This window comes from Aythya marila, assembly GCF_965140915.1.
Source record: "Aythya marila genome assembly, chromosome: 19".
NCBI lineage: Eukaryota > Metazoa > Chordata > Aves > Anseriformes > Anatidae > Aythya > Aythya marila.
Genome location: NC_139060.1, coordinates 10,155,133 through 10,168,742, shown reverse-complemented (window position 1 = coordinate 10,168,742; position 13,610 = coordinate 10,155,133). Strand labels below are relative to the sequence as shown.

The following is a 13,610-nucleotide window of genomic DNA, read 5'->3' as shown; positions in this document are numbered from 1 at the left end:
GTTTGATTTATCTAGGCATCAGTTCCCTTTCCTCATGAATACAGAACAGGTCCCAGCTGCAAATTTTTGTCCCAGGCAGCGGGGATGCCAGTGGCTCCTATTTACTCAAGGGCACGCTCGCAGCCTGTGTACAGCAGCCACTAAACCATCCCTCACGGTGGTCTCCTCTAATGCTGGTCTGTTTCAAAAGAACTGGAAAATGGTAAGGAAAAGCAGTTAATGCAGAGTGAAGTAGAGATCTTGATAGTGCCTCAAACAAGGATGTCTGCCTTCCCCAGGCTCACAGATACCTCCCACAAGGCTGCTAGACACAACTCATGTTGCCAGGTTTCCTTGACAAAAGATCAGAAGGCTCTTGGTTCAGCGTTCAGGTCTCTGAAAACTTCCGAAGCCAGCAGTCTGAGCCACACCTTGCCAGCAGAGACGGGCAGCTTGGTTACAGCCCCCACGTGTCACCCACTGCAGATGTAAGCATGGGAGCAACCTGTTTTGTTCTGCAGGGAGCCGGTAAGAAGCCCGACCACGGAGCTACCCGCTGGATGCCGATGTAGTCCTCAAAATGTCATCCAACACACAACTTTAGCACTCTGCATCCGGCCCACCACCGAGCCCCTGCTCTCCCCAGTGCCACGCAATCTCCCTCACCACTGCACAGCTCCCAACCAGAATTTGAGGCTTACTCGAGTACCACCCATCCTCATGGGGCTAGCTGTCAATAAATCACAACAGTAATTCCTTCACCATGCCTGTCCCCCCTGCCAAGCTAGCACCAATTCTTTCTGAACAGCACCCCTGCTGCGAGATGAGAAATGTCACCTCGCTTAATTGCTCACCACTTAATGCTGACTTTGGTCCTCTGCTGCAGATTGAGTTCCAGCAAGTCAGCTAGAAAGAGCTCTTTCCCTCTTGCCAAGCTGTAAATTATCTTTGCCTTTTGTCAACCCAATCCTTGGTACTCCACTGAAAGAAACTGGAGCTGCTAACATTTTCAGGGCCCTGAATTCATCCCCATTTTGGGGTATACGTTCCAGCAGATTTGTAAAGGTACAAAAAGCCTGCGTGTGCTCCTGTCACAGCAGCACAAAAAGGCCCTTTCTTGGTCCAGATATGAACACAGAGCAAAAACCTGAAGAGGCCTCTGGATCCCCAAAAAGGGTCACACACCCTAGCACAACTCACACTTCCCTCTAGTGCCCCTTCCTTAGGTGCTGACACACACCAAAGATAGGATTTCCTGCTCGCAGGAAGAGCAGGCTCAGCCCCCTGCTCATTAGAAGTTATTCCAAAAGGATTGTTTTTTAAACTAGGCAATTCTGATTACAGCAGAAGACAAACTACAGCTCAAGCAAATGAAATTACGTTGCCCTCCAAAGCAGTTCCAAACTCCTACATGGTGACACTGCAGGGCTTGGTGTAGCAGAATCACTGCATGCAGCACAAAGAGCCTGGGGACAGGGCTATCAGCTGCAAAATGCAGGTCAGTTATCCCCGTTTTAATGAAAGATGCTGTTAAATGCTGAAGATACATAGCCTGCAGCCTGGGGACTGCAGAGATCTGTGGGTGCCTCCGTTTCAGCAATGAATAAAAAACTCCGAAAGACAAAGGTGAGACCCAGTCCCAGTGACCAGGTAAGTATGAAGAGAGCTTTCTCCATCTACTGTTAGTTACATTTACTGTTAAGACAGTTATTCAAAAAACCTTTCTTATGCTGGTTTCTTAACCAGATTTAAAAAGGTTGAAAGTTTGAAAGGTTTAAAACCCCAGAGGAGTAGCCTGGTCCAAAGTGACTTTGAGGGCTTCGTTTCTATGTGGTCTAAGAGGAAAGGTGCTTCAGAGAAAGCCAGGAGGCAGTCTGCACGCCTCAGCTCCACCTGCCAGCTCTCATTCGGGGCAATTTATCTCAGAAGAGCGAAAGCAGAGCCCTGTCGGCACTGTGCCTGGCTGACGAGTGATTGCTCTTACACAACAGCTTTGTACCTGGAGACAGAAGGCACAGAAGTCAACAAACCACACCAGTGATACCAAAATGTAATAAAATAAAATAAATAAATAAAATCTCTCCCTCGTACCTCTAACCGTACAGAAAGCTGAGCATCACAACTTCTTTGCCATTATACCAATCTTTCCTTCACTAATTTTTCTCTGCATACAGCTGAGCTCCTTAAAGGAGGCATCTGTTAGAACACTGACAGAAGCCCAGTGGAACCAGTCCGCCAAGGCTGGGCTGCATGTCCGAGAAGCTATCTCAAGATATTTTACGCTCTATTTATTCTCTCACCTTGCTTGCTATGTTCACGAAGGGCACAAGGGTTACTCAGGGCTGTCTGGGACTACAACTGCTTTGTTTCATTACTGGAACAAAGTACAAATTAAACACCTGAAGGAAAGACAATATCCTCCGCAAAACTTACAGAACAAAACAGGCCAGACTAGCGCACACTCAGACTAGGAAAACAAAGCAGTGTTCAGGTGAAAGATGACGAACAAGTTAAATTCAAACATGTTAAACAGATCTCCCTGGGAACAAATGAGTGAAGACTTGGACAAGATTTGCAGCTTCCCAGTTATGCTACTCATCACTGGCCTTCTCACTCTGCCCTACCCATGTGCACCAGCAGTACCTGCGACATCTAAAGACATTGAAATGAGCTCAGAGCAGGCTGCTGAGCAGCTACCTGACTCTAAACTCAGTCTTTTACTGTGCTGCTGAGACTGACGGCACCCAGGAGCTCTACAGTTCGCTGTTCATGTCTGTACTAGCAGCAGCTATCTCATTCATAATTCACAGAAGTCTGGCACAGGCTTCCATAGCCCCTCTGGCATGCTGGGGTTTTCACCGTACCATGCAAAAAGCACTTTAAGGAGATGCACAGTCATCACCTCTTAGGAACACTGTCCCTTCCCCTCTGTGCTAGACAAGATTGTGTTCCACAAGTGATTCTCAGTGGGATTATGCAGCAGCCCTACTACATCCCGGGCCGGTGGAGAGCTCAGACACACACTACTCTGTTAAAGCCTTCATTCTTCTCCTCTTCCCTACCCATTTGATCTGGTGCATTGTTATTAAATTACCATAAAACAACTTCTTTAAACTAGTACAAGCCTTCAGGGCACAGAAGGCATTAAGTCACTTCCCTCTTTTCTTGTCAGCCAAGAACTGTGCCAAAACCACAATGGGTTTCTACAGTATTCTAAAAGAACTGATAAAAAACTTTCACACTGTGAAAGCTGATAGCAAACACAGCTCTCAGCCTCATCTCAGCAAGTATTTTACTGCCTTTTCTCACGCACAGAAGCTGAGTGAAATCTGCAGAATTTTCTTTTCCCTACATGAGATCAACTGGTCACACAACAGATCAGAAAACCTCATCAGGAATCATTCCAGTGTCACCTCCCAAAGTTCATTTATCAGTGTGGCTCTGAGGCCCCCCCTTACCCTGGATCACAGACAACTCTGTGCATTAACAGATGCTCACAGCAGGGAGTTTAAACACACAACTTTGATGTATTCATGGTTTTACGCTAACTGCGCACTCTGCATGAGGGCTTCTGCTTCCTATCTGGCAGGCTGCAAATTTCATCACTTCTGCACCTTCTGGCGTCTTGAGAGTCCGCAGCGGCTGTGATTCTACCTGAAGCACTACAGAACCTTGCTACAAATCAAGACATTTGTCTTATGAGCTGTTGATTAGGAGAAACTCTGCAACCTTGGAACGAAAACAGTGTGCTCATTTCTATAAACCAGCCGATACTCTACTTACCACCTCTGGAGACAGCCACGTACAGAGTTACCTGCACATGGAAGGCCCATGTGGCAGGATAACAGTAGAGCAAACAAACAACTTAGGTCACATCACACGAACTAACTCATCACTAAAGCTGATTAAAAAATACTTTTGTCTTAACGTTTTAATTAAGCTGATTTTTTTAATCATATTCTTTTTTTTTCACTGTAACATGATAAAATGTTGCTCTAGTATGCTCTGCCTCATATCTAAAGCAGTACTCTTAAAGCAAGAGAGCAGCAGAAAAACTTATCAGTACGCTAAGCCAAGTCTAAGATGTACTACAAATACATCTCACAGATTTACTTCATACATACTTAAATTTAATCACACTCCATCCTAGCAGATCTTTTTCATACAAGGCTATAACAACACAGCTTTCAGAACAGAAACTCACAGGACACTAACATGGAATGTCCTAGTCTTGTAAATACCCCCTGGTTATCTCACAGATTGTAGATTTTGGATTTGCTAAAAGGAAATGAGGGTTCACACAGAGGCTTTTGCTAATGCTGGGCACCTACTGTCCTCAGATTCCTTGGAAAACTCCAGACCTAATGATCTGAGCCTTTGAGAAGAGCCTAAGCACACATTAAAACTGTCTCTGCTGCTGCAGACTAACGAATTGATTCCATAACAAATAAACATCAGGCCACGGTTTTCCTTCTTCAACTCTTCTCTGATATCCAGAATTAATATGATATGCCAAGCACACTGAATAATACGTGTAGTAAGGACAAGACAGCACCAAGATAAATATTATCTTGAAATCTGCATCTCTGGCTGGATGCTGTTTGGCATCCTGACAGATCCTGTCTTTTATAGTTCCATTGCTTGAATTGCCTAATTGCTGAATTTTATTGAAATAGATTTTAGCTCCCTGCAAGTATGGCAAACTTTTAATTAAGCATTAAAAGATCATTTAACAAAGATCATTTCTGTTAAGAATCTTGTTATTTAACATTGCTCTTTAGAAGTCTTGCAGGGTCCAGAATTTTTACAGTACCATCTGCAATAATTTCATCTATGCCAATTTGGGCCAAATCTCATAATATAATTACTCAATTAAAAACAAAAATAATTTCAAAGAATTGCTTAACAAACTGCTTCTGCAGTTCTCAGAAGATCTGATAAATCATATTCGCCTCCCATTACCTCAGGATTAGAAACAAGAAAAGTTCTATTTACAGCAGCTTGTACCCTATAGAAATGCATCTGTATGCATTAGATGTGAAAACACACAGGCTATTGATTTTTTACCTGTAAAAAATTAATTTCTGCATAGAAATAGCTTCCTTTTACACACCTGTACAACCATTGTCTCAGTGATTCTACGATTTACAGGGGTAGGGCTTTTTTCTTATTCCAGCTTTCTTTACCTCCAGCCTCAGAACACAGCTGACACTCAGCAGAGCCCACAAAGGGTGGAGGAGACCAGGATCTGCCTCACCCTGTGCAGCAGCCAGCGACTTCCCTGGGTTCTCATCGTGGGCACAATGGCACTGCTCATAACATCACGAACCAAACGGTTTGAGCACACGGCGCTTTGCCAGTTCTCAAGTGCTAGTTCAAAGCTTGTCACGTTAGGAGGCCTCAGTTCCCCTCTCAGCAAAGCTGGCACAAGAGAAGAACAAACCTAACTGCAACTGTGACAAAATGACATAAAAACAACCCCCTGCAACAGCAGGTGCTGATCCCACACCACACGAAGACCCAACCCCTTCCTCAACCCAGGGAGCCTACAGAGGACAACGCAATATAAATGCCATGTAAGTTAGAAAATACGTGTACATACGTGTCTTTTCCACAACAGCCATTAATGCCCTGCCACGTTCAGCACGCTTTTCCTCTGAAGCGCGACCACCCGAGGCCCTGCCCCACAGCGCCCGCCGCGCCTCACTCACCACAGCCCCGCAGCTCACAAAATGGCGGCGGAGCGGGAGCCCTGTGGGCGACGCCTTAGCACCTGCCTCACGAGCTGCCGTCTCCCATAGGTTGCTCCTGCCGCCAATCAGCAAGCGGCCTATCAGAGGCCGCTCTGCCACACGCGGGACACGCCCCCCTCCTCAGGCGGGAACCGGGAGTGCCCCTGAGGGGGCGGCGGCCCCGGGCTCTCACTGCCCCTCCCTCAGCCATGTGTGAGGCTCCAAAGTGAACTCGGTTCCGCTTAGCCCGTGTTCAGCAAGACCTTACGCCATTGTAGAACACGACTTTAAACGCTACAAATATTAAAGATGCTTTCTTAAAACATAGTCATACCTAGTCCATGCTTTCCCACCATCTCTGTGACTGGACTGCAGCTGAGTGCCTGGATTATCCTCAGAACAGTCCTTCAGCATGGGATTACACTTTATTTCATTAGCATGCAGAAAATGCAGCCAAATCAAATTCTCATTCCTCAAAGTCATTTTGGACACGTAGCTGTAAATTCTAGTAAAACTCTAAAGGTTTTTGTACAGTCTTTCATTGCCCTTAGGGATAGTGTTAGGGTTAGGAAAGATAATGCACAGTAAGAAAAAATAAGGCGGAGGGCGGGGATCTAAACTAGAAAGCAATTCTTGCTGTGTACACAATGCCTTATTTTCATTATTATTTTTTGATTTAAGCAGAGCCTTCATGCAGCTGGTTGCCATTAGCCTCCTCACTCAGTCATAGCGCAGCACGCGGGCCGGCATGTCCAGGGACTGCCGAGCAACCCAGGCCGATTAAGCTCTTAAGTGAGGCACCTCCGTGAAGAGTCTAAAGTTAGGTTGGATGAACACGAGCCAAGCTGTTGAACAGATGGAGTGAAATCCTCCTCTTGATAACAGGAACTTTATATCACTGCCATGGATAAGAAGGGCAGCTAAAAAAAGTCAAGGAGATGGTTATATAAATTTCAAGAAGGCTTACCAGCAACACTTAAAGGTAAAGATTTTGATAGATCTAGAATATTCACTTCCATCTGAAGACCCTGCACAGCCAAGAAGCAGAAGATCTGCAACAGAAAGGAGATCGTAACACTGGAGCTACCAACGCTACAGAACCCTGGGAACACAATGACGCAGCACAGAACATGCAAATCTGGAGCCTGGGCCACACCAAACTCCTTAAAAAAAGTGGCACTTATTTTCAGTTTTGTGCACAAAGCCAGCTGAGAGGCATATGTGAATAGAAAGATAATTAACTACCAGGAGATAACTAGACATCTTATTAATGCCAAAAATGCTAACTAATACATTCATTCTTTGCTTACATGCCTGTAAATACAAAGCTTATAGCAGCTTTGACACAATGTGTTTTTTTTTAACCTTGCTAATACATAGTTTCGAATATCTGTAAATTCATCTTCCTCATCTTCAAAATGACCTGTTTCCTTGTATTTCACATGTAACTAAGATTCAGAAGATATGCCTCTCAATGGAGGATCCAATTTTCTTAATTAGTTGTGAATATTTTAGATGGAGTCAGATGTGAAATATACTGGTAACATTCATTTCTGAGCATCAAAATCCACATTCCATGGCCATACTAAAAGGAATATATGCTGCATGAAGTTTTTAGGTTATGTTTACTTAGTGGAATAAAGCAACTTTTCCCCTCCTTTAAGTACCTAATTTTTGGAGGAAAGGAAGCTATACTATTTACCATTCCCCTTGGGAAAGGCAAATGGATTAATTCCTTTGGTCTTTGGTTGTTTCTTCTTCCCCATCTTTCACCTATTTGCCTTCAAACTTTCTCAAAAAGGTGTAATTACTGAGAAACTGCAGAGTTGAAATTGCCAAGGGATACCAGTCTGTGAAAGACAAAGCAGCAAAGACTACACGCAGCCTTATAATACCATTCTCTTACAGCAAAGTATGGTTAGAAAAATGACAGTGTGATAACAGCTTCCCAGAGTAGGGCTGCTTTCAGAGTCACCTTTAGTCATTTTGGTGACAAAAATACATTTTTACTCCTTGTTATCTCTGCAGAACACATGCAGTTAGGGGAGCCTGATCTGCACTGTGACCCAATTAGTGCATTCATCCGGTTGCACTGCTAAACCCTACATTCAGCTATGACTAGAAGATCCTAGTGAAGATGACGTGAACAACACTTGACCCCACAGAATTTATGTTCCTGATGATAAGCAGAGCTAGGCTACATTTATTTTGCAGATCCAAGCAGAATTTGGAGGGTCATGGAAAAAAGCGTTCTAAATTGGACATATTTGAGAAATACTGAGTCACAAGCCTCAAGCTGCACAAGGTCATTTTTGCAGTTTCTTTTTTCTAAGCAAAACCTAGATTTTATTATATAAAGCAGTGTTGGCAACATGAAGAACATGCAGTCTTTTTTAGCAAAGCCCTTTGCAGCATGAATATAGTTTTGGTCTTACAGAAGCTTGCAGATCCTAATGCTTCTATTTTAAGAAGAAAATTGGTTTCATATTGCAAAATATTTAATGAATTTCCTGTTAAAATGAAATGAAACAACAAAGTAGTTATACAATTTTACTAGTTTATATTTCAATTCATAAAGTATACACACTGCAACTATGCTACCACAATGTCCACGCATCTAATATTGATGGAGTTACAGGTTTTGTTTTGTTTTGGTATTAAACAATAGAGATAATGTATGCAGTTAAGGAAAAAAGCTTGGACATAGCATGTTCTATTCTGTAGTTACAGAGTACATTAGCTAGCATTAGTACAGTAAACAAGAAAAAGGTAGAAATACAAAATAAACCAAATATCTTTATATACAAACCAGTGCCTCTTATTGTTACCAGCTTATACTCACACTGCACACAAAATTTATCCACTGATGCAATAGATACTTCAGCATAACACAAACCATTATAAATTAAAAAAAAAATTACAAGGTGCAAACTCCATTCTACAGCTTTCTGGTGAGAACTCAAGACAATCCAAAGAATAAGAAATCCAAGCACGTTTAGCACCTATTAGTGCAACTGCATCGAGCGTGGAAAATGACCTACACAACCTCTGAACATGTTAACAGGGAAGCCAGTTGGACAGCTATAGATGCTCGCAGCTACACTCACGCAGTGATTTTTGCCTCATATATATCTCAGTTTATTGTTTCTTTGTCCCATTCATACCTATGTGCAAAACTAAATCCTGGAAGCTTTCTCAGAGCTTCACAGAAGGCCTGCTACAGCCAGTTAAAAACAAAACAAAACATCAACAACAACAAAACAACTAAAACAAAACAAAAATGGACAAAAAGAACAAACAAAAAGACTTAATTGTCAGACCATCCACATAACTAGTACTTATTAGCAGTTCTGGTGTTGGGGATTTTAACGCTGTTGATATGTGGATCAAACAATATGACACAGAAGTGAAACGGAAATTTGCCAAGAATTCCGATTATTCTTGTCTAGCACTTAGACAAGGCTCCCAACCTCAGGTTGTGAATTTGTTTGGCAGTCCATGCCAAAAAAAAAAAAAAAAAAAGCCCAGAGTTGCATAGAATTGATTAGTAACAGAAAGAAATGCCAAACACAGAGAGATGGATGCTGCATCTAACTAAACCAAAGTGGGGTTGCTCCGACAGGAATGCTGAAATCATCATCCCCATTCATAAAGCAAAACATGTCACCTCCTACTCTCCATATCCTACCTCTGGGGACTGCTTTCTGGCACTGATGTAGTTCTTGTTAAAGTTATCTTTTTTCTTTTTCTTTTTTTTTTCTTTTTTTTTTTCTTTTTTTTTTTTAAACTTTGTTAGTGACACTTTTCCTTTCAAATAAAATATTAAAAAAGATTATAACTGTAAAAAAACCTATCATATGTAAACTTAACGATTAGGGTTTGGTAAGTTCTCGTACCTAGTCTGTGAAAAGCCTCCAGCCAGACCGCAGAATGGAGTGTTTCTCTGAAGAGCTTCAATCTAGCTACATCACCTGTTAAATATCAGTAGTATGAAGATCCCGTGTCTAGCAATAAAGCCGTTTTTGTGTTTCCATCTTTTTTTATCACTGACCTATTGAAATCCTGACATGCTGTGTTTCTATTGTATTTACATTCTGGTCCTCTCATGTCACAGAATTAAACATCTGGCCAAGGAAGGCAACAAAAGGTGTTGTGTTAAGAAGGTGTGTTTGACCAAACTGCTTTTCAACAAGTCTCTTTTCCTTGGACTCCAGTCACTGTTTTTATAGAGCTTATTGTTCTGTTGAACCATGTTTTCTTTGCAGCTTGTACTTCATTCAATGCCAGACCCAAATGGTGTTCCAAATCCTGCAAACAGAAGAGTAATTTCTTTAATTTGGTATGCATTCACAACACAAAGCTACAGGAGTTAAACTTAGAAGGCTATAGGACATCTACAATCTCTTGGCTACTGTAGAAGCTGAACGAGTCTTACATAAATTAGAAGTAATATAACCAGATTAAAAAAAAAAAAAAAGCTTTGAAAAGCAAAACAAGCATTTGTCATTGCCCACAGTGAAACATGCAGCCTTCTTTAGTACATGTAAATCCATTAATTCTTTCTATCTGAGAAGGAGGTGTTCCCACAAAAAGTGGACGTTCCTACAGACTAATTTTTAAGTTTCTGTGAAGAAGCACTAACATACCAGTTTTAGGCTAAAAGAACAACATTGTCATATTTTACACTAGTACCTCAAATACCTGGAGTGCTTTTCAGTCATGTTTTAAGAAATATGTCTAGCATTTGTCACATTAGCTCTTCATTTAACATTGTGAGATAAAGAAATGCATGGTTCAGTAGTTTGTCAGAACTTGGATTTCATCCAAGAAGTTGCAGAAGGTCAGTCAGTAAGTACTGCACTGCAGCCAGGCAAATGTCTGGAAGTTGTGGTAGCTGGTAAATACAGTTCATGCAATTTCAATTATTTTATCTGGTTTCAGACAATGTTTGGTTAAATAAGCCATACAGGAAACAGCAGGTTACAGTTTCAACCAAGAGGATCTATTCCAACCCCTCTACAACAAACACACTTTTCCAGGAATGCAGACACACCATACACACTACAGAATGAACCCCCAAAGTATTACCTGTATTTTACATTCTGCTTCCACAAGCTGCAATTTGGTCTGGGCCAGCTCAAGCTCCATCTCCCTCAGCTGGTTTTTCAGCGTTTCCTTCTCCTCATCTGTGTCCTCATCTGAACCATCCTTGGCTGAACTAGCAACCTTCACACGGCCTTCTTTATTGAAGAACTCCCGGCAATGTTCACAGTCATCCACTTTTTGCTAAAGTAAATACCTGATTGTGAATGCTTGTACTGAAGCACTGACGATATTATCACAGCCTTTTCCTGCCTCTGCTCTGGCAGAGCAGCACAATGCAAGCGACCACCAATGGCCTGCAAACTCTTAACTACCAGGGAGCACAGCCAAGTAGGTTCCAGCCATGCCCAGATCTGTGGGCTGTACAAACACTCCTGTATTTTTGGTAAAACTGGCTAAGATAGTGGGCTCTGGAAAAGATAGCCAGAGCAATCTCCTCCAATAAAAAATAAATAAAATTAAATTTTAAAAAAAGACCCCTCGGAATAATTAACATTTATTACTGCACAGCATGAAAATGTAACCAATACAGCATTGGAGAAAGATGACAGCTGTCCATCCCTCCTCCAAGATCTCCCCCTCATAATCTTATTTCCAAAACTGTAAGTCAACAATGAATGCTCTTTCAACCATCATTTTAGTAATGACAAATTATATGCTTTCTGTTTATGATTTGATTAAAAGATTTAAACAATGCAGACTGTGGTTCTATCTGGTCTCTTACCCGTATTTTCTCAATTTCAGCTTTATTTGCTGTTTGTTGCTTTTCCAGTCGCTCACTCAGCTGAGAACAAATCTGAAAGCAAAATTATGTTACCAGATCATTTATAAATGTACGTTTTCTCCAAGATGAATGCTAAAGCACAGGTAAGTGCTACAAGAATGTTAATATGGATTGTTTGAAGGCTCCGAGAAAAATCCGGAAAATTGGGATACTACATTAAGTTGTCTCATTCTATACATATTCTCCTATGCCTATAGGAAAAGGTGCAGTTTCAACATAAGTTATTGGCCTTCTGTTTGGTCTTGCCAAAGGAATCCAAAAAGATTAGGAAAAGCATGGCTCTTCTTACTGTCTTTGGGACAAAAGGCACCAGCCAAGACCCAAAAACAGTACAAAGAAAAAGTCTAAAAAAACAAAAAGATGCACGAATTCACTCCCCTGATACCTGATGATCAGGTGCTTGAATTCTAAAGCAAAACCTTTGAAAAGAAAAAAAGACATCTTTTTTTTCTTCTTAACTGCAATTACCACCTGATTGAAGAAGTGAAGATTGGAGAGCTTTTATAATAAGGTACAACTTTGATATATGAGAGCCAACTTGAACAACGTTAGGCTGTCACCGAGGCAGTGGTGACTGGTGATCTACAAATACCTATGTCAGGGGTAAACAGAACTGGCTATCACTATCTCAGCAAAATAAACACAAAGCAAGAGCAAGTTTCCTGCTTAAAATAGATAAAACATCTCCTTGAATGCATGGCAAAGAAGTCTCCTAATGTTCATGAGAAAGTCTTGGGATTAGATTGCCAAACACGTAATCTTTAAATTGTGCTTACCTGTTTGTAGTCACCAATAATAGAGCTGTTCTTTTTGATCTCTGACTCTGCTTTATCTAGTTCCCTACGACACATTTCCTTCAGCTGTAGGAAAAAAGGTAAAAGGTTTGTGACAAACTGAAAAAATAAATGGTTGGTATTTTCTCCTTCTCCTTAACCTCAATACTTTTTGCACAGGGCAGTACTCTATAGGGAACAAGGGTCTATCTCACCTACATGGGAACATGGAAAAGCTGGACTTTGGTGGCTCTCATTGCTAGAAAAATAACTATTTTAGAGAAGAAAGTATTAAATGTACTGACAGGTGAAGTCCTATGCTGCCTCTCTGTGCAGCAGTCTCTGGCACAGTCTGCGCCTTCGCAAATTCAAGTTAAAAATTCACTACTCTATGAAGCACCTGACAGGAAAGCAAAGAATTCTGCTTTGCTGACGTCCTTTACACTACAGAAGAGGCACAAACATGACTTCGAACATTACGCTCTGCCCACGCTTGTCACTTTTTTTTCCCTCTCTCTCTGTACTGCACAGAAATGTGAAAATGACAGAAATGCCCCTAACCTGAGCTGATTCTTCTTCTAAGCGCCGCTTTTCTTCTTCTGCATCAATCAGCTTCTGCTTGGTCATTAGCAGTTCCTTATTCAGAGCATCTGCCTTCTCCTCCGCCTGAAACACAGAGAAGTTTACAGCACTAAAGAGATGCTTTCTTGCTGTGCTGATGCTGTGAGGCAGCCATGGGCGGAGGCTCCATTAGGGCACAACCAAGAAAACAGTCTTTTAATTCTTATTAATAAAAGTCTGTTCATTGTTACTAATAACAATAGCTGGATTATTGTGGTGTTGTTTTATTTTCATCATAAATAAATAAACATTTAATTGTAATTATTTTTCTGAAAAAGTACCATCTACAATGGCAAAGCAACAATAAATTATAATTAACAGAGTACACCACTATACTCCATCACCCCAAAAGCCTCTCCTGAATTCAGTGATTATTTTTAGCAAAACTGGAGTGGGGCTTGCTCCAAAGAAATCCAATTACAGAATTAAGCTTTGTTTTCTCATCCAAGCTGGAAGCTGACCAATACATTTTGAAGACAATGAAAGGTACAAAACAGCTCATAATGTGCAAGATCAATAAACAACTCTAATCAGCTTAGACCTAAGTTCAATTTGCAAGCATCCAAACTTGTAATGCAAACAGAATTCATGAAAAATGTCTCTGTAACATTAAAGACA

The 13,610-nt window shown here is 41.4% G+C and overlaps 1 protein-coding gene across 1 annotated transcript in view; it reads right to left on the bottom strand.

Annotated features, from left to right (window-relative positions):
• Positions 1–8,194: 8,194 nt before the first annotated feature.
• Positions 8,195–13,610, bottom strand: part of RABGAP1 (RAB GTPase activating protein 1) — a 68,088-nt gene continuing 62,672 nt past the window's right edge. Inside the window, exons 22-26 of the mRNA XM_082775583.1 lie at positions 12,933–13,037; positions 12,375–12,458; positions 11,539–11,610; positions 10,800–10,997; positions 8,195–10,019 (exon numbers count right to left, since the gene is read on the bottom strand). Coding sequence (XP_082631709.1) covers positions 9,897–10,019; positions 10,800–10,997; positions 11,539–11,610; positions 12,375–12,458; positions 12,933–13,037 — 582 coding nt within the window. The 3' untranslated portion in view covers positions 8,195–9,896. The remainder of the gene's footprint in view (positions 10,020–10,799; positions 10,998–11,538; positions 11,611–12,374; positions 12,459–12,932; positions 13,038–13,610) is intronic.